The sequence below is a fragment of the Bos mutus genome, chromosome 9 (genome assembly GCF_027580195.1).
Source record: "Bos mutus isolate GX-2022 chromosome 9, NWIPB_WYAK_1.1, whole genome shotgun sequence".
NCBI classification, from domain to species: Eukaryota; Metazoa; Chordata; class Mammalia; order Artiodactyla; family Bovidae; genus Bos; species Bos mutus.
The window spans coordinates 39,282,980-39,303,469 of record NC_091625.1 but is presented as its reverse complement, the minus strand read 5'-3'; the positions used below and the strand labels follow the sequence as shown (position 1 = coordinate 39,303,469).

The following is a 20,490-nucleotide window of genomic DNA, read 5'->3' as shown; positions in this document are numbered from 1 at the left end:
AAACATGGACAGCTGACGTGCAGTTACGTAACCCAGCTATGTCTGCATCCATGTCAAGTTGAACTGATGTATTGTCAGAGTAAAAGGCCAGAACAACTGCAGCGTTCAATCTTCAGAGCATGGTTTAGCTGTATGCCCAGTCATCACAGCCACACGAGGGTTTATTTTAACTCCTAAGTTTCTTTTAAACATAGTATTTTTATATCCCACACTTTTATTAACATTTACTTTCTAAGACTATCCCACAAGTATTATCTCTTGCTGGAGCCTCAGAGCCACCCTACAAGATGGGCAGGATCAGATTCCATTTAGCAGGAGAGGAACTGGACTTGGGGTTATTAAGACAACTTGCTCAGGGTTGTAAGGCTGGTGCCTGGTGCAGCCTTGAGCTTGAGGCTTGAGCCTGGTCTTCTTAAATGTGTGGCTTTGAAGTAAAATATAAATATTTAGATGCCTTTAAAAAAAAGTATGATAGTAAATTAGGAGTTGAATGGAGTGTACAGGTCATTTAATGGTACTTAAAAAAAAAACTGGTAAAGTAGTTAAGACACAGAAAGGTTAAGTTGCTTGCCAAAAGTCACATAGTTACAAAAAGGGTAGAACCTGGCACCATTACATGCAAGAATATCCACGGAAAATGAATGGAAGCTTATCCTAGCCTGAAATGTGTATGTAGTGGAAACTGAATCATTAGAGGAATGAAGTTGGCTTATCTAACACAACCCTCATCAGTTTATGGGGTTCCTTTCCCAGTCTGGAGGTCACCTCACCGTTTTGACACAGTCCAGGTATTCAGAGTTGCCAGCAGCGATTGTACTGGTTTTGTCATCTTTCTCTCATGGATATATTTAGAGCTCAAAGTTACAGTTATTGAGTGGCTAAGCCCCGAGAATGCAGGGTTCATAGCAGAATTCATCTAAACCAGAGGTTACTGTATATGGGGCCAGGTCTGGGCAGCTGAGCTGACCTCACCTGCCTTGTTTATCTGTTTCTTGTAAGGTTCTGACAGGAGAAAGGCCTGGAGGCCCATTACATGTCCTCAGCCCTGGGATGGTGATTGCAGAGTTTTGGAAACATTTTAAAAATGATTTCCATTGGGATTATATAACCTGAAGAGTTGCCCTATCTCAGTCTTCTGGCACTATAACCAGATAAAAGAGGCAGAGTTGACATTTTAATTTTGTTTTTAGCCTGGATGCTAAACAATAAAGTTTAAATACTAGGGGTTAAATTTCATTTTTGCCTTCCCTCCCTCCCTCCTTTTTGTTCTTGATTTGGGTTTATTATTCTGATTATCTTTATTGTTACTTTGACATTTATTAGCTATGCAGAATGTTTTGGTACTTTGCAGAATAAAAAATAATCAAGATTTTTCACCAAGATTTTCTAATTTAAGTAATTTTTGTTTTTTCATTCAAAAGCATGCTTACAAGATTTCCTTGACGACAAGAATATTTCTTTTTATAGTGTATTGATTTAAATAACAGAATTTACTGTGTGCTGATCTACACACACACACACATATACACCTGCTAAATTTTTTCCCTGTTATGTGGTCTGGAAATGTTTTGTTGTTCATTTATTTCCATTTCATTTCATTCATTCATTCCCATCCCAGTGGACTTCCCTAAAGAATATGAAGGAATTCACTTCACAGATATATTTTCTGATTCAACTCTCACAGCAGCCTTTTATGAGGAAAGCAGCATTGATACTGGTCTCTCCTACTAATAGATAAGAACCTGGACCAAAAGAGAGGTTTTCTTTTGTGCAGAGTTTCACAGTAAGTGGCAGGGATGTTACTAGGGTAGAGTTAGGGTGAGTTATTCCTTTGTCACTGCTGTATTTTCTCGCATGTGTAATTCCCTCTCAGGAATTACGACTCAGTTTGCAGATTCAAATTGAGCGGATTCAAGTGCGTACCTGATAGATACTTACTGGGCACCTGCGGGTGCCTTCAGATGTGGGATTGCAGTGCTGAGAAGGGCTGTAGTCTCTACTCTTAGGGAGCTCAGTAAACAGTAACCTCGTGAATAAACAAGGTAGTTTTCAAATAGTGATATTTTCTTTGAAGGCAGTAAAATGAGATGGAAGGTGGCGGTGGGACATGACCTCAGTGTGTAAATCAGCGACAACCCCTTTGAGGAGGTGCTGGTAGGTGCATTCTTCTGGGTGAAGGGCAGCAGTAGGTATTTAGAAGACAGAAAAACGAGATGGCTTCCTGTTGCCCGCAGGAAGCCTATGGCATGGAAATTCTCTAGTTTCTGTCTTTAAGGCCAGCCAACAGTCAATGAATTTTTTCATTCAACTTATTTTTATCTGATGTATTATATTAAAATCTGTATGTTAGAAATGAAAAATTCTTGCACAGGACCCAAGCATTGCTTTTTCTGCAGATACCTCATTCACTACTTACATCCTCTAACTGCAGTCCTCAGTTCTCCTGGGGTTATTACATGAGTGAGTAGATATCCTCTCACCATCACTTTATCCCCACTTTTTTCAGATTTTTTTCAGTGGTGTCTGTGCTTTTCTTGCTTTTCTAACCTTGCATTTATTTCCCTGCAGATCTCACCATCTGCTGCAATTTGACTACTCAGGTTAGTGAAAATTTGCCCATTTACCAGTTTTGTGCCTTAGGCAGTATTCACCAGCATTCTCCTACTTGAGATGAATAAGGATCTTTACTTCTCTGGCCACTTGTGACTCATTAATGGTGAAGTTCCATATCTTTAGAACAGTTTCATCCAAAAAAAGCTAGCTGGTTTTTTGAGTATTTTTTTCTTCTGAATTGTAGTACACTAGTATAGGAACCGGAGAAGGCAATGGCACCCCACTCCAGTACTCTTGCCTGGAGAATCCCATGGGCCGAGGAGCCTGGTAGGCTGCAGTCCATGGGGTCTTGAAGAGTCGGACACGACTGAGCGACTTCACTTTCACTTTTCACTTTCATGCATTGGAGAAGGAAATGGCAACCCACTCCAGTGTTCTTGCCTGGAGAATCCCAGGGACGGGGGAGCCTGGTGGGCTGCCGTCTATGGGGTCACATAGAGTCAGACACGACTGAAGTGACTTAGCAGCAGCAGCAGCAGTATAGGAACATGATAGGAAGACAATATATAATACATAAGAAATCTAGAAATGAATCATTTACAGATAAATGAAAACAGAGCTGCTGCTTTTAGTAAGGTAGAGTAAGCTTGTCATGTCTTCCAAATTATATTTCAGTTCAGTCGCTCAGTCGTGTCTGACTCTTTGCGACCCCATGAATCACAGTACGCCAGGCCTCCCTGTCCATCACCAACTCCTGGAGTTTTTTATTAGCCAAAAATAATATGTACTTACAAACAATAATATGTATTTACACATAATTCAACGCTAGTTTTTAGAAGTGATGGATGGTTTATTCAGGCATGAAAATTATCCCTAGAATGTGGGCCCTACACAGCTGAAAGATTTAAGATTGGTGGTGGAGAAAGAAATCCTCAAACATTTAAGAGTATCTGATTTTATGTTAAGTCGGAATGCAGCAGTAGTGTGTTTTGGTTAGGCCCTTCTACTGTATGATGTGTTCAGTGTAAGTATGGGAAAGGCTGGTGAAGACTGTGGATTTATCTACAACATATACTGGGGCGTTTTGTGTGGGGAGGGTCCTAACACCTCATGAAATGATAAAGAAGAACCAGGTAAGGCAGACGGGACAAGGGTAGGGACAGAGCCTCCTCTTCACTGCTGCATCTCAGCCCCCAGCACGCAAATCGTTTTGACCAGTTTGAGGCTGAGCTTATAGGTTGGTTGAGTTGCTGGAGTATGAGGTCTAGTAATTTCCCTACTCCTGACAGTTTTTCCGTTCTAATTGTGCTTTATGTTCTTCAACTCTTGTGGAGAGGAGTTAATTGGTTTTGAGACTTTCTCTGATCACACATGTGTAATTAGTGACAAGGTGGAAATAAAAGTATGTTTATCTAGACTAGTGTCGAGTAATTTAAAGATACAGAAATGAGCAGCTACAGGTACATAGTCAGTATATAGTCGGCCCTGCTAAGGTGGAATATCCTCTCTCATACCTGGTACCATGTGCTTCCAGGAGAATGGGATGTCTGAGTGGACCTCCACCACATAGACTAGCAGATTCTGCTGCAGCCTCGTGACCCCTGCACACATTTGTAGAATGTAAAGTGCTCCCATATGTTGATTATTTAATTTATGAAGCATGGTAAAAACCTCAACATAAACCGGGTATCCCTGGGTTTGCTCCTGTGAACACACAGCTTCCTTTTACATGTCTGACTCCTCGGGAGCTGTCCTAGGGACTTCTCACAGCTCCCTGCCGATGTCTCCTGTCTCCTGGGCTCCAGCTTTCGGGGCCGCCCTGAGTCCTGAAGTCGGGATGCCCGGTCCTGGGGTCCCCGTCCCACATCTCCCCGTGAGGTGCTAAGTTAGTGTCACATTCGCCTTCACAGCTGCCCGGTCACACATCTAGAGTAGTGTGTCAGACCTGGAGCCTCCTTTTCTCTCCTGAAACCAAATTCCTAGGTCATAAAACCTACCTGTACACATAATTTTAAAAAAAAGTCAGTAATGCCCCACTTGTAACATAAAAAGAAATAAAAAGTAGTTTTTGGATAAAATAAAAGGTAATGTTTGAGATATATGTGACAACACAGAGGAACCTTGAAGACATTATGCTAAATGAAATAAACCAGATTCAAAGTGTATGATTTCACTTAGATGAGGCACCTAGGGGAGTCAGATTCAGAGAGATGGAAGTACAGTGAGGGCTCCCAGGGACTTTGAGAAGGGGGAAGAGGGGAGAGATTATTTAATGGGTTTGGAGTTTCAGTTTGAGAAAGTGAAGAAGTTCTGGAGATGGATGGTGGTGATAGTTACGTAAGAACGTGAATGTACTTAATGCCACTGACTGTATACACTTTAAAATGGCTTAAATGGTAAATGTTATGTGATAAAAAAAATTTATTAAAATAAAAAATTAATTGGAAAAAAAGCAATGTTTGGGCACAACTATATCAGATAAAAATAGCCTTTGTAGATTTCCAGAACATCCCTCCAAGGGAGTGAAGCAGTGTGCATTGCCGACTTGAAACCAAGGAAGTGATGTCCAAGATCTTAGACTCTGTAAGGAACAGAGCTCACAATTTCAAAGACTTTTTTACCTGCTCTGCTTAGGCCTTCCAACTCTCAGTATATAAAAGACTGAGAGTCATGCCAGCTGCCTTAATCCAGACCACTCAGGCTTTCTACTTTCTTATCTATCCTGCAGAGGTGTGGTCCTTTTCTTCCTGAACGCTTTAAAATCACAAGACAGGACCAAACATGTCTAAAGTAATGTTAGTCACCACCACCTCACCCCGACTCTGAAGTAGTCTTATTCTTTAAAGAGGGGGTAAAAAACTGGGGTAGATGGTTTCAGAAGTATGTGAAAGGGGCAGCAGTGGAAGGGAGACTGATCTGCACTTACTCCTATTTTTTTCCTTTTTGGCCATCCCGTGAAGCATATGCTGCTGTGAAGTCACTTCAGTCGTGTCCGACTCTGTGCGACCCCATAGACAGCAGCCCACCAGGCCCTGCCGTCCCTGGGATTCTCCTGGCAAGAACACTGGAGTGGGTTGCCGTTTCCTTCTCCTTTGTGTGAAAGTGAAAAGTGAAAGTGAAGTCGCTCAGTCGCGACCGACTCGTGGCGACCCCATGGACTGTAGCCCACCAGGCTCCTCCATCCATGGGATTTTCTAGGCAAGAGTACTGGAGTGGCTTGCCAAGCATATATAGGATCTTAATTCCCTGACCAGGGATCAAACTGATCTCACTGTAGTGGAAGTATGGAGTCTTAACCATTGGGCTGCCAAAGAATTAATTCCCTAATCCTAACGGTTTTTGATCTTTATTCAGATAATTTTTTTAAAATGTGATGTGATTCTAGGGAGAGAATTTAAGAGATAACTCTTAGAATTAGTAAAAAAGACAAGCTCTATGGTGTGCCTTAGAAAGACTGAAGGAGAAAGGCGGCCAGAAGGCTTTTGGTAAAAGGGTTCTCTAGCCAGCATCACTAGCCTGAAAGAATCTTAGTGAGGAGAGGTTAGAAGAAGGTAGAATTTTTGTGGAAGGATCAGTCTTTTATCACTTTAAAATTAAGGGCAAAATCAAGAGGCTAAGTAAGAACTAATAATGGTCCAGGGTCATTATCAAATTACCCAGAATCCTAGTGATTTAAATAATACTTTCTGAAGTTATCCCTTCCTATTTTAAGATGAAGTCTATCTTAAAAAATTCAGCCTTAATTGAACTAGCCTTTTGCTGGGTGCATTTGTTCATTTTGGACTATTTTTCTAAATTCATGCAGTTCAGCTGCTGACTAGAAACTCCATAACCCACACCTGTCTATCTGCATGTACACTTAGCTGATGGGTGATTTTATCACCAGATGAATCCAAGAGTAAGTTTAGAAGAGCATGTATCACCTCCTCCCTTAAAAAAAAATAAATGAAAACATGGAAACTCAGTGATGCCTCAGAAAAGCATTAACCACAACCAGGGGTCTGCATCTGTGGAGACCTTGCTACCACTTTATGCCTTCAAAGTGCTGTCCTGAAGCGTTGGCAGTCATGCAGGCATGCTAGGGACCACAGCGGGGCCTTCCCGAGCCATCCCGACCAGAGTAGAGGCAGTCTGCCTCCTTCACAGAGGGGCCCGGTCTCCACAGTTCACAGTCCACTGTGTTCATCCAGCCTAGCCAGGACCCACGGGTCTGTGGGAGTGGTGACCTTGGTGTGCCAAGAATGAGCCTCCAAGAAAGCTGGTCAGAATCATATTTGGATTTGGGTGGAATGAATAAAAATTAAGTCAACCAACAGATTAAACATCTTTCATAGTTCAAGAAGGATGAGAATAATTTTTGATAATTTGAGAACTGTCTGGCATGGATGTTATTGTCAGGGTCACTAATAACTTCAAGTTATGTAAAAACCCTAGTGATTTATTTTTTAAGATTAAGTTCATTTTAACTTCTATAATTTAGGATTATTTGAAAAAAAGTGAAGTCGCTCAGTCGTGTCCGACTCTTTGCTACCCCGTGGAGTATAGCCCACCAGGCTCCTCTGTCCATGGATTTTCCAGGCAAGAATACTGGAGTGGGTTGCCATTTCGTTCATCCAGGGGATCTTCCCAACCCAGGGATCAAACCCAGCTCTCCTGCACTGCAGGCAGACACTCTAACCTCTGAGCTACCAGGGAAGCTTCTAAATCCAGATTGGTTTTGACCGATAATTCCTCTGAAACATTTTGCCAAATCTCATCTAAACAATACTATGTCAAGGATGAACTTTGTTTTAATCAAAGGAAAATTATTTTTGGAAAAAAAAAAAAAACAGAGAAAAATAATCAGGTCTGAAGAATTTTTAGAGTTAGAAAATGTTTTCCAAATCAGGGATTTCCAAACCATCAGCTACCTTCCTTCCTTTAGAACTTGTCTTTTTCTACCCCTTGGTGGCTGTTAAATAAGTTCCTGGAAACTCTTCCCTTTTTTAGTGTTGACTTTTATGTGTCTTAGTAGTGCCGTGTGTGATTACCGGCACCATGGAAACCCATCTCAATGAAATGGGAAGACTGGCCGTTTAAAAAAACAAACAGAGCCAACTGCCCATGCCTCCTAGAGTCCTGCCAGGGCAAAGGTCTGCCCTCCGCTGGGTTAGTTCCTGGGGAGGCAGGCAGTACCCATGCCACGGCTTTAATCGAAACAGGTACCTTATTAGTAAAGAGACAGTGGGCTGCCTAAGATATTAGCCCTTAAAAATGTTGGCAGCCAAGGAGATTCTGTGTTTTCACTTCAAGTACATCTTAGAGCTGTTTTACTTCAAAGCACAGTTGATCAGATTTAACATGTTAAAATGATACTTTGAGGCTGCTCTAATCAGCACTTATCTTAATGGCCATAACGTCCTATTTCAGTATTAAATGGTGTAAAGGGATTAATTTTATGTACCCAAATCCGTGGGCTTAGTTTTCTGCTATCTATAGTCACCTCACTGGACTTGCTGGTGTACTGTACTCGTGTAAAAGTTTCTCAGGGAATGCCCTGTAGTGCTGACTTACTTTCTTAGCAAAAACAAAGATGGAAAAAAACACAATTGTTGTAAAAAAGAAAGAAAAAAACAAACCAAACCCTCCATCCATTCAGATTTCTGTTCATCGTTCTTTGAAGTCAAAGGGTAGTATAAAGTTTTGATTTGCAACAAAATCTGAGATTATCCATTAACTACTCTAGCAACCTTCTACTGCCTTTCAAATGTACATGTAATTTTTAAAGGAACCAGGCTCTTTTCTTTGTGATTGCCTTAAAAAAAAAGTATATTTAAGTAGAATACACTTAAATACTCCACTTAAAGAGTTATGGAGTAGCTTTTTGGGTGTTGAAAGGATGTGTTCTTAGAAATTAAATTGCATGCAAGGAAGAGGCAACAAGCGGAACCTGCTAATCTCAGGTTAGAAGAGATTAACTTGCTCAGGAAGAGCGAGAGAGCAGAAGTGCTTGGAACTCAGCATCCCTGTGGGGAAGTAGGAAGCTGGAGAAATTCTGAATTCCACAGCCCTGAAAATACGGTGCAGCATTTATTATCCCGTTTTTGAAGGTACTGTGTAAATGTAAATGATACAGGTCCCTTGTCCCCACCGAAAGGAGTGCAACAGGACTACCTGTTGTCTGCCTCCTTCTCAGCTTGATGGTGTGGATCTGATGAGGAGGGCAGAAGATCAGGGAGTGAGATGCCACAGACAAGGACAGGTAGTGACTGCTGCCTGGAATCAGTTCTCTCCCAAAGGGCACAGTAACTGCAGCAACAGTGGATGATAAATAGGGTTTGGTTTTTCCCCTCAGTTCTGCAGAGGCAGTTGTTCCATTAGCCCCATAGCCTGCAATGCTCTACTGCGCCTGTTTTTACCCTGCTTTCCTGGCCTTCCTGAAATACCGCCTTTGTTAGCACTTGCTACTTGAGTCAGTCAGCTGTTACTACAAGTCTGCTGTCAGAAATAAAGTTGTTTTTGTTCTACATCTTCAGTAGTTTTCCTCCTTTAACTGCTATCCCCTAGTGATACATAATTTAACTTGTATGTACCAAAGTTTTATCATTTTTTTGTAATAAATTATATAAAAGGTATTAAATGAAGACCACCCATCCCCTTAAAATGGTGCTGGTGGAGGGGAGGACAGTGAGGCTAATAACTATTGCACGGCCAGATAACACTCAATCTTAGAAAGCAGTACTGTAGGTGATTATTGGACTTTTTCTTTTTTTCCCCACACTGCCAGCCATGTGGGATCTTACCCAACCATATGTCGAACCTAGGCGCTCAGCACCAAGTCCTAATCACTGGACTGCCAGGGAGTTCTCTAGTTATTGCATCTTTTGGACCAGTGAGCTCCTTGTTTTGCAGCTGCGTAGTGTCAGAGAAGGCAATGGCACCCCACTCCAGTACTCTTGCCTGGAAAATCCCATGGACAGAGGAGCCTGGTAGGCTGCAGTCCATGGGGTCGCTAGGAGTTGGACACGACTGAGCGACTTTAACTTTTCACTTTCATGCATTGGAGAGGGACATGGCAACCCACTTCAGTGTTCTTGCCTGGAGAATCCCAGGGATGGGGGAGCCTGGTGGGCTGCCGTCTGTGGGGTCACACAGGGTCGGACACGACTGAAGCGACTTAGCAGCAGCAGCAGGGTCACAGGATTTCAGGGGCTTCCGTAGATAACGTGAGTTGAGGTTCCCTTCTGCTGGGCCATCTTCTGTCGTGAAACCACCCGTCAAGGAGAAGCTTGAGTTTCTAGTGCACTGCGTCAGCTGTACTGGAGCTGGTTTCATACGATGGCTGTCTGCTGGGCTTCCTTCACAGTTGGCTCTCGGAGCCAGAAGACTCAGCCTGGCTTCTCAGCTGAAGAGCACTACCTGATGTCTCAGTGTCTGCAGCTGTGCCTCATGTTGGGAAGAGGTAAGAGGGGGAGAAGCCAGGCTGAGGCCAGCGCCGTGAGAGGGTCACTCTTAGGCACTGGCTCTAGGCTCCAGTGAGTGGGGAGGAGCTTCTCCCTTCACTTGGCTGATCAGAATCGTGTCCTCCATGGAGAGAGGCTGAATCGCCCTTTACTTGAAGTGGGGATGGTTAGGAGGGAAGGGTGTAAACCCTGAGCTCATGTGTCTTGTTCCCTTCTTTCACCCATGGATAAGGAGTGAGAAGCTATGATGGGTTTTAAGTTCTTGGTTATCTTTGGATAACAAAACAAAAAGAGGGTTTCACCCAGTCCAAAAATGGCTTCTGTGACTGATGAAGTTCAGTTGTTGTTGGAATGATGGAAAATGTTTCAAGAGCAGGCAGTACCCAGGCTCTGGTCATCACTGAGAGGTGTGCAGCCCTGGAGTAAACACATGTTTAGAATAGAAACAAAAGAGTAGTCCCTGCCCTAAAGGCACTTCCACATTTGGATAAAGTCGGTTTTAAAACCACTGTTCTAAAAATGATGTTTTCCCCTGCTGAAGTGATGTGTTAGTCACTCAGTTGTGTCCGACTCTTTGCGACCCCACGGACTATAGCCTGCCAGGCTTCTCTGTCCATGAAATTCTCCAGGCTAGAATACTGGAGTGGGTTGCCATGCCCTCCTCCAGGAGATCTTCCTGACCCAGGGATCAAACCCAGGTCTCTAGCATTGCAGCCAGACTCTTTACCGACGAAGCCACTGGCGAAGCCTATCCCCTGGGTAGGTAATGGCTTCTAATAAGAGCTCTCTATTGGTTTAAATAAGTTAGGTTAAACATGGGAACATCTGGTCAACATCTTCATGTCCCTGCCCATGGGACTGTTATTGGAAATACCAGTTTTGCCAGTACTCGTGCCTTCTGCTAAACTAAACTGTGTGCCAGTCTCCAGAGGATGAAGGATGGGTGGGGATTCCGGGAATAGTTGTAGCAGTAGTGGGGGGCCCAGGCTGGTAGAATACACCAGCTCTCCCGCGGGCTGTTTCCTCAATGAGGAAGGTCTGCTGGACCAGTAGATGCCGCCTCCCCAGATGCTGTTCTCCAGTTCCCTTATTTCCTGCCCAAACAAAACCAAAAGACAAACAAAATAAACCACAGCTTAACTTTGAAAATTTTGGCTGAGGGTAGGAAAGGAGGTATTAGAAGCTGAAGTTCTTGCTTTGTTTCAACAACAATAACAAAATTCAATGAAATAAGGCCCGTTACAGCTGAAGAAGTAAGTTTCCACTTAAGCATAATTTGAATTTACCAAGTTTACCATTATTTCACAAGACCCCCAAACATTTATCCTCATTATTCCTTTTAAGGATTACAAAGTGTAGAGCGGGGGGAAGAAAAATAAACCACTAATAAAGGATAATAGTGCGGCAGGCATGTGTTCTTAGTTTCATCAAAAGAATGACTAGCATATTCAGTCTGGTTTGAATACTAAAGAATGTCTCTTAAAAAATTACACTAGATCCTTTGAGTGATTCCTAAAATGGATTAATACATGAGAGTCAGAATTCAAATTCCAAATAAAGCTGATGAATTCCCGTAATTATATCTCACCTGCCTCAGATCAGGTTATTCATTTTCTTCAGAATTGAGCTGTATTCCATCTCTGATAAGGACCTGGAGGAATTTGCCAGTTTGAAGTCACTTTTATCAACAGCTGTTTTATCTTTGTGTCCACAAGTGAATTTCTTAGACCAGCACTCTTCAATAGAAATATAATGCAAGACACATGTCATTTAAAATTTTCTTGTCATATTTTTAAAAGTTAAAAAAACAACAAAAAAAACAGAAAAAAGACCTCAGAAATGTTTTCATAATATATTTTATTTAGCCAATATAGCCAAAGTATTATTCCAACAAAGAATTGGTATTTTTAAATTATTGAGATATTTTACGTTTTTTTTTCACTAAGGTTTCTAAATTTTCTGTGTGTTTTACACTTACACATCTCAGTTCAAATTAGCCACATTTCAAGTGCTGGACAGCCCAGCCCACCGTGGCCAGCACCCACCGACGTGGGTGCATGAGGAGGCAGCTGGAGGTGAGGCTTCATCTGACAAACCAGGAGTCTGAGCTTTACCCTGAAGGCTGCAAGGCCACAGTGGTGAAGCAGTGTTATTTAAAATTTGAACTTCATCTGGTGGTCTCAGGGGATGCAGGTTAGGGGTTTAGGAGTGAGGGCTCTGGCCTGAGGCACGTTCAAGCGGGTGTAGGGATCCAGGGGAGGAGGGATCCCCCAAAGTAGAAACTGTGGGGAGCATGGACCAAGGGAGGGTGTCTGAAAGGTTTGGGAGGACAGGTCATCAGAACTGGATGGCGGCTACTGGATTTGAAGGGAGGGGGGTGGTCTAGGATGGTTGTCCAGTGTTTACCTGGGTGGTTGGGTCAACAGCAGTGGTGGTGACTGAAATGGAAGAAGGAAGGTTGTGAGCCCGCCAGGCCCCTCTGTCCATGGGATTCTCCAAGCAAGAATACTGAGGTGGGTTGCCGTGCTCTCCTCCAGGGGATCTTTCTGACCCAGGGGTCGAACCCATGTCTCTTCTTATCTCTTGCATTGGCAGGCAGGTTCTTTACCACTAGCGCCACCTATGATGCCAGAAGGGCTGGGGAGGGCGCTCAGTACTTAAGATGCCCATGAAGGCTAGGCAGAAACCCAAAGGGGATGTAAGGGTCAGGTAATCAAGGACAGCTTTATAGAAAAGGTGGGACTTGGGCAGAGTCAGAGAACCAGGAGAAGTGGCAGCAGAAATGTAGACAGATGAGAAGGTGTTGGACGTGTCTAAGTGACACCGTGATTAAACCTTCCTGCTGGGCCAGATGAGATCAATGCTGTAGACATGTCGTGTTTGGCACACATGGGGTTGGATCACGCAGTGTTCTAAATTTAAGATAGATGCCAACATTTCCACACAAAAATCCAGATTTCTGACTTTTCTTTAAAATAAAAGGCAGCCAGGAGGTTGACTTGGCAGCACAGGAGGTCCTATACGGTAATGATGGGACTCAGTGTACGCAGTCCCTCTCCAGCAAGTCTCTTTTATTCCTTTCTGCTGTTTACCCGAATCCTGTAGACATCTGAGTTTTCTGAGTCAAGGATTGGTAGGTAATAAAGTTACAGAGATAGATCAGTGACAGATTATGGAGGGCTTTTAATACCAAAGTAAGGGGTATAAATGTAGTCAGCTGATGTATAAGGGATCGATGAAGATTGAAGCCGTGTTTAGGAGAGTTATTCTGTTCTGGTTGTTGGATATTTATTTATTTGGCTGAGCCAGGTCTTAATTGTGGCATGCTACTGCATGTGGGATAGATCCCTGTATAGCATGTGGGATCTAGTTCCCTGACCAGGGATCAAACCTGGGCCCCCTGAACCTGGGAACACAGCATCTTAGCCACTGGACCATCTCCTTGGAGAGTTATCCTGGAGCACTGTGAAAATACAAGAGGAAGAATAGTTAACCAGTTTTGAAAGGGAAAAGAGAGATGTGATGGTGTTGGTTACCCAAGTAGGCCTAAAACTGCAAAATGGAGGTCTTCTAAGGCAGTGTTGTCCAGAAAGGCTGCAGGTGCCACAAGCAGATCATCTGGGCCAGCATGCTTTCTGGGAAACTGGCTTTGCAGACTTTCAGAATTCAGGCCAGTGTTTGGTGTAGGGGACAGTGAGTCTGACTGTTTGAAACAACTGTTTGATATAATAACTCTGTGATTGCAGAGAAAGCAGTGGAAGTACAGTTCAGTTCAGTCGCTTAGTCCTGTCTGACTCTTTGCGACCCCATGAACCGCAGCACGCCAGGCCTCCCTGTCCATCACCAACTCCCGGAGTTCACTCAGACTCACTTCCATCGAGTCAGTGATGCCATCCAGCCAGCTCATCCTCTGTCGTGCCCTTCTCCTCCTGCCCCCAATCCCTCCCAGCATCAGAGTCTTTTCCAGTGAGTCAACTCTTCGCTTGAGGTGGCCAAAGTACTGGAGTTTCAGCTTTAGCATCATTCCTTCCAAAGAAATCCCAGGGCTGATCTCCTTTAGAATGGACTGGTTGGATCTCCTTGCAGTCCAAGGGACTCTCAAGAGCGTTCTCCAATGCCACAGTTCAAAAGCATCAATTCTTCGGCTCTCAGCCTTCTTCACAGTCCAACTCTCATATCCATACATGACCACTGGAAAAACCATAGCCTTGACTAGACAGACCTTTGTTGGCAAAGTAATGTCTCTGCTTTTGAATATGCTATCTAAGTTGGTCATAAGTTTTCTTCCAAGGAGTAAGTGTCTTTTAATTTCATGGCTGCAGTCACCATCTGCAGTGATTTTGGAACCCCAAAAAGAAAGTCTGACACTGTTTCCACTGTTTCCCCATCTATTTCCCATCGCAAAGAGTCAGACACGACTGAGCAACTGAACTGAACTGAACTGAAAGGGTGTGCTGGTTACCTTTTATTAAAAATGTTTTTAAAGCCCTCTTATAAAAATTATTTATACAGGCTAAACCATGTTGTTTTTTCTTCATGTGTTCCTATGAAAAATTATCATAGACAAATTTTTATAAATATTTGACTTTGGAAGGAGAGTCTATTACATGTACAAAAAAAGGCATTTGTACCAAGCCTCAAAACTTGTCAAGTTTTCCTACCACATTTAGTGTGGCTTCTTTCTCTTTGGCCTACAGATGAAATATGTGAATGAAAGGTTTCAAGATGAGAAAAATAAAGAGGTGGTTCTCATGTGCATCGGCATCACTTCAGGAGTCGGACGGCTGCTCTTCGGCCGGATCGCGGATTATGTGCCTGGTGTGAAGAAAATTTATCTCCAGGTACTTTCTTTTTTTTAAAAAACATCTTGTACTATGTAAAGTTTTAAACCTCATTGATGAACCTCCCATGTACCCATCCTACAGTGTCAGGCATTATTGCATGGATTTCCAAGGGAACTAAGAAGTACAGGGAGATGCTTTCAGGTCAGCCTATGGAGTGGAGATGGGCTTGAGGTGTTGCTTTGATTCTTTATTATTTTTTTTTTTCTATTTTTGCTGTGCTGGGTCTTCTTGGTTGTGCGGGGTCTGCTCTCTGTTGAGGTGCGCAGGCCTCTCATTGCGGCGATGTCTCTTGTCGCGGAGCACAGGCTCTGGGGTGTGGGGCTTCCATGGTTGAAGCACGTGGGCTCAGTGGTGGTGGTTCCCAGGCTCTCGAGCGCGGGCTCAATAGAAGTTGCTCTGCAGCATGTGGGATCTTCCTGGACCAGGGATTGAACCTGTCCTCTCTGCGATGGCAAGTGGATTCTTTACCACTGAGCCACCAGGGAAGCCCTTACAGGTACTTCCTTAATAAGCCTTTATTCCTCTAGCAGATTTATCCTTGTCACCTAATGGCTCATACATGTACTTATTTACTTAAATTCTTCCATAAACATGAGAACTATTTTGTAGACCTCAACAAGAAGCTTTTAAAGGGCAAAATCAGTTATGAGGTCTGGGTTTTTTCTCTGGCTATGCTGCATGGCATGTGGGATCTTAGTTCCCTAACCTCCAGTTTGCAGAGGGAGCTCAGAGTCTTGACTGCCAGGGTAGTTCGGAGTTCGGGGTTTTCAACATAAGAAATTGGTGAGCAAACAATATTCTTTGTTCTGTCATGGAACTGCACCAAACCAGAATGGTTTTCTATCTTTTGCGTTTTTCTAAGAATGCTTTATTTTTGATGTAGTTCTCATGGTCATGTGCCTTTGGCAATCCCTGTGAAATTCAGGGGTGTGCATGTCTTTTGAATTTTCTCACTGCAGATTGCCTTCTGGGTGTTGTGGGCTGTGCTGTCCCGAGACCATACTGTTGTTCACTTCACAAGTATTTAAGTGACTCCTCCATGCCCAGTACTGTGCTAAATGCTACAGATGAAACACCATCTGTGTGCTCTGTGACGAGTGGTCTCTGGGCAAGACAGATAAAGCCGTGTTCCAGCACAGTGAAATAACGGGGCTAGGTGGGGCCACAGAAACACAGGCCCAAAGCAGCTAAATCACTAGAGGAGGTCTGAGCAGGCTCCCTTGGCTGGCGGACTGTTGAGAGGTAACAGTTAAATAGATAAGGAAGACAGAGAAGAGTGCTGCAAGCAGAAGCAGCTGCATGGGCAGAGATGGAGATGTGACATTGTGTGCTGTGTCTGGGAACAGTGTTTGAGTGGACTAAGAGAATAGTAGATTGGCTGGCTGGCGAATAGGCAGGAGTCAGGTTGGGAAGGGCCTTGTGAGCACAGAAAAGGCTGAGCTCAATCCTGAATCTACCAGGAGCCATTAAGGATTTTTTTATACAAGGGCGTGACAAGAGTTGTATTTTATAAAGCTTAGCCTAGTAGCTATGAAGGGTGAATACAGAGGAGGAGGGGCCAGGGTTCATACAGTCACAAAAGGCCACATATTATGTGGTTCCCTGTATACATAGTGTCCAGAATTGGCTGATCCAGGGACAGAAAGTGTAGATCAGTGGTTGCTGGTGGCTGAGCGAAGGAGGGTCTGGGGAGTAACTCCTACCGGCAGTGGGGTTTCTTTTGGGGTGATGTAAATATTCTAAAACTACACAGTAGTGGTGGTCAATGAACCGAGTGCGCCTTCCCTCCTTGCCCAGCCCTTCAAGGTGCGTACCATCCCACTTACAGATGTGAACTCGGAGGGACAGAGGCTGCCTCACTGTGGGTGTCTCTGTAGATCTAGGCGGTCAGCGCAGTAAGGAGTCTGGTCACATAGCTGGAAGGCTGGGAGAACACTACCTTTGCAAGTATTTCTGTGTTAACGACCATTCCCCCTTTTATTAACACCTTAACTGTGGGTATCTCTGTCGAATGTTTAACAGAAGTCTTGTTCTCAAGTGTCAAGGGAGCCCTCTAGTGGACATTTGTTGCCTTACAGACTTTTGGCTTCCTTTCATTTATTAAAAGAGTGTCTGCTGTGCCCAAGCACCAGCCCCGACCCTGGTGGGTGATACAAACATGATACAGACATGGTCCTTGAGTTCCCAGAGCAAGACCTGAGGCAGGGAAAAGCTGGGCATGATTGGGAACTCAAGAAGACAGAGTGGCCTGGGAAGAGGTTGGAAAGAGCAGGGCATGGGGAGAGGAGGGGCCTCTCCCCATGATTAAACAGAGCCTTGGAATACACGGAGGAGACATTTTACTTTAAGCATAGTAGGTCCTTGTTGGAGAATAATGTGATCTTGCATTTTGAAGTCGGCGTGGTTGCTCCGTGTGTGGAGGATTGAAGACTGTGAGGGAAGCGGGAGTGCAAGAGGGAGGGAGACCAGGGAGGAGATGATACAGCATCCAGGTTAGAGAGGATGGAGGCCAGACTGTGGTGACACGATGGACGAAGTCATGGCGTGTTTTATACATCAACACTTTACTCCAAAACAACTTTTGACTTTAGAAAGGTTTCCCCCCAGAGGAGGGTCATTTACAACATAACAGGGGGCAAATACATTAGTAGTTCATGTAACTGAGGAAAGAAAACAGCCTTTCCTGACTTGGCCCACGTGTGGCCGACAGTTACACGGAAGTGAGTGAAGAATGAGTAATTTCATTTTGGATGAAAGGTTAGCCACAGTGTGGCACAGCGAGTGTCACAGCGAGGTGAGGTGACTGCAGTCCAGGGAGGCCCGTGGAGCAGAAGGGGTGTCCTGTGCTGCTGGGAGCCACCAACAGCCCTCCCCGCTCTGTCTCTCCCCTGCCCCAACTCCCAAAAATTGTGTGGTTTTTGATCCTTGGCTCTTCTCTGCTGTGATCAAGTCCAGCTCTGTGGGTCGGCTTATTCCTCCTCCCCTCCCTGTCTCCCTGCCTGGCTGTTTGCCCTCTGGCCCCGCTGTTAAGGGCTGGAATGCTTCTGCAGCCTACCTTCCTCTCCTTCCTTTCCTGGCTGCTGGGTTTTCTCAGACACGCCTGCTTCTTGCTGCTGTTACAGCTCAGCCTTGTCAGGGCAGTCCTCCTCCCTCCCTGTCCCTGTGATACCAGTTCTGAGTGGCTTCCAGGCCTGGGACACAGTTCGCAGCATCCCATGTGGTCTGCTTTGGGGGCACAGTCATCTTGGGTTTGGGGAGGCTGCAGAGCAGAAAAGCACAGACTCTAAAGTGAGATACAGCTTGTCTCCCCCAGATCCTGCAGAGGGTTGTGTGAGGATTCATGGTGACAGCTTACGTAAACTGCCTGCCCAGGGGGATCACTAATAAATCCTTGCTTTTGTGAGATTTTAATATTCTATTAAATACTGAGGCAGATCCTGATTTGGAACAGGTCTCAAGAAAGGAGACCTTGGTTTTTCTGATGTGGGGATCTTTGCTTATAGGTAACAGAGTTTAGGAATATATCTTACACTTTTGCTGAAGAGTTCTGAATTTAAACTTCCAGCAAGGTCTTGGGTAACCAAGTATTTTCAGCCTAACAATGCTGAATACTGAGCGAAGAGATGATTGAAATGTATTATATAGAATGATAAGAGAATCTCTGCAGAGGTTCCCGGAGTACTCCATTAGGAGAGGGAAGACTGCGTCCTGGCACCTTCCCAGCCATCCTTCTTAACTTCACAGGCCTGTCTTTCTAGTCACCAGTACAGTATTGCAGATTTCTGTCTTTACTGTGTACCTGTTTCAACAGTGTGAGTGTTTAAAGGTTTGGAAGTTGTAACTCTAATGAAAGAATGGAAAGCTTTGGATTAAGATCACTCTCCCATTGTGTCAGATTGCTCTGTGCCATGGATGTAAACCAAAGTGTGGACATCATATCCATGTACGTAAGCAGACAAACCCCGATGGGTGCAGACAGGAAGGGTCTGGGAGGACCATCCCATTAGTGACTGGTTATTCCTGACCAGGACAGTGTGGGTTGAGGGTGGAGGGGGTTGAAGGAAGACTTTCATTTATTACTGTATACATTTTTCTACAGTTTGAATTTTGTCAGGAATATATTCATGAGTTACTTTTGAAATGCAGAATTGTTTTTTTGTAATTTAGAAAAATGAATCACTTTTAGATCCATCTTCCTCTGGAAGTCACTTCTGCTTGTAAAACAAACTGAGCCTCATTGCCCAGTTTTGTTGTTGCTGCTGCTGTTTTTTGTTCCCTTTTAGTATTTTATATTTTCTGAAAGATACCTTAGGATAAAAGGTATATGCTTTACCAAACATAAGCTACTTCTACAATGGTATCCAGATATTGAGCAGTTCCCCTGCCTGAACAAGGAACCAGACTATGATTCTCTCTTCTCACCTGGGCTGTGGCATTGGGGCTGGTTCCTCCTCCAGGCAGCACTGGTGGTGTTTATGTGTAGTAGGAAAGCTGGACAGACTTCTGGGTGAAGCGCTGCCACAGGACTGCGTGCTTTAGAAGAAGCCGGATGCCCGGCTGTGCCCTGAACACTTCCCTTTGGTGTGATGGACCCGAAGACCACTGCTGCCAACTAGTGGACTCCTAGCCAGAGGCTCTGAGAGTCTGCAAACTTTATATTGAATAAATTCATAGGAGCAACACTTGTTTCTAACTGTGGCCAAGAGAATATAAATTAATGTAATTTGCATCTGCCTCTGAAAGTGCCTTCTGCTTATTCAGGTGCAGCTCATTTTTCCCTCTTCCGTCATTATGCTTAGATTTCTGAGCAAAACTGCCACTGACATTTCCTCCAAAAATGTTCTTTGTGACAGAAATGGGAACTATAATAGCAAGGACTTTGCTTGTTGTTGTTCTTAGGTACATAAACTAACTGAAGCAGGGGGTTATTCTTCTAGAGACTGTAATATTATGACAGAAGATATTTCCTGTACAGTTTTAAGAAGCAGAAGCAAGAAAGAAATCTCAAAAGTCAATGTCTCATTAAATGGCAGTGCTAGACCCTAGAAAAGGGTTAGGAACCTTTGAATCTCTTTTTTAAATCTAACCAGAGCTACTGTGTTTGGGGTGGAAAAAAAGACTGTAATACTAACTAACTCACCCTACACACTGGGGCTTGTATCTACAGATCAGTAGATACTGGGGGAAGTGATGAACTTCCTACACGCACAGTGCACTATGCTACTTGTGTGTGGAGTGTTCCTGAGTGTGGGGAACAGGTATGTCCTTGTCAGCTTGGTCTGCTACCTCTGAACTTTAGCTACATTTAGGGTAGTTACACCTGCTGAGAAACAGCAGCATTTCTCACTACTATTTAGCTGCAAATAAGGCAGAAGTAACCAGGTATTTTCTGAGAGCTACTAGAGAATGTGTGTAAATTTCTATCAGTTCAATTCTTAAAGAAAAACCAACAAATTTTACTTTAAATAACTAATAATTTTTATTTAACAATTATTGTTAAAATTTAAGTTTTAAATACTGTCAAATAGTTGAAAAAGAATATAAATTAATATAATTTCAATTGAGAAAAGGAGAGCTTGTAGTCAGGTAAAGAATTAAGAAGTAATAATGTGCTCAAAATATATAATAATAAACTTGAAACTCTTATATGA

The 20,490-nt window shown here is 43.7% G+C and overlaps 1 protein-coding gene and 1 long non-coding RNA gene across 3 annotated transcripts in view; one reads left to right on the top strand and one right to left on the bottom strand.

Moving 5' to 3' along the window:
* SLC16A10 (solute carrier family 16 member 10) overlaps window positions 1-20,490 on the top strand; it is a 119,420-nt gene that overhangs the window by 84,023 nt on the left and 14,907 nt on the right. Inside the window, exon 4 of the mRNA XM_005890219.2 lies at window positions 14,693-14,836. Within this exon, the coding sequence (XP_005890281.2) occupies window positions 14,693-14,836 (144 nt within the window). The remainder of the gene's footprint in view (window positions 1-14,692; window positions 14,837-20,490) is intronic.
* Window positions 5,156-20,490, bottom strand: part of LOC138989140 (uncharacterized) — a 40,883-nt gene continuing 25,548 nt past the window's right edge. Inside the window, exons 2-4 of one of the 2 annotated variants that reach the window (XR_011465360.1) lie at window positions 12,402-13,458; window positions 11,584-11,731; window positions 5,156-11,089 (exon numbers count right to left, since the gene is read on the bottom strand). This is a non-coding gene — a long non-coding RNA (uncharacterized lncRNA). Of the gene's footprint in view, window positions 11,090-11,583; window positions 13,459-20,490 lie in introns of both variants that reach the window. The other variant, XR_011465359.1, reaches the window with a different exon arrangement.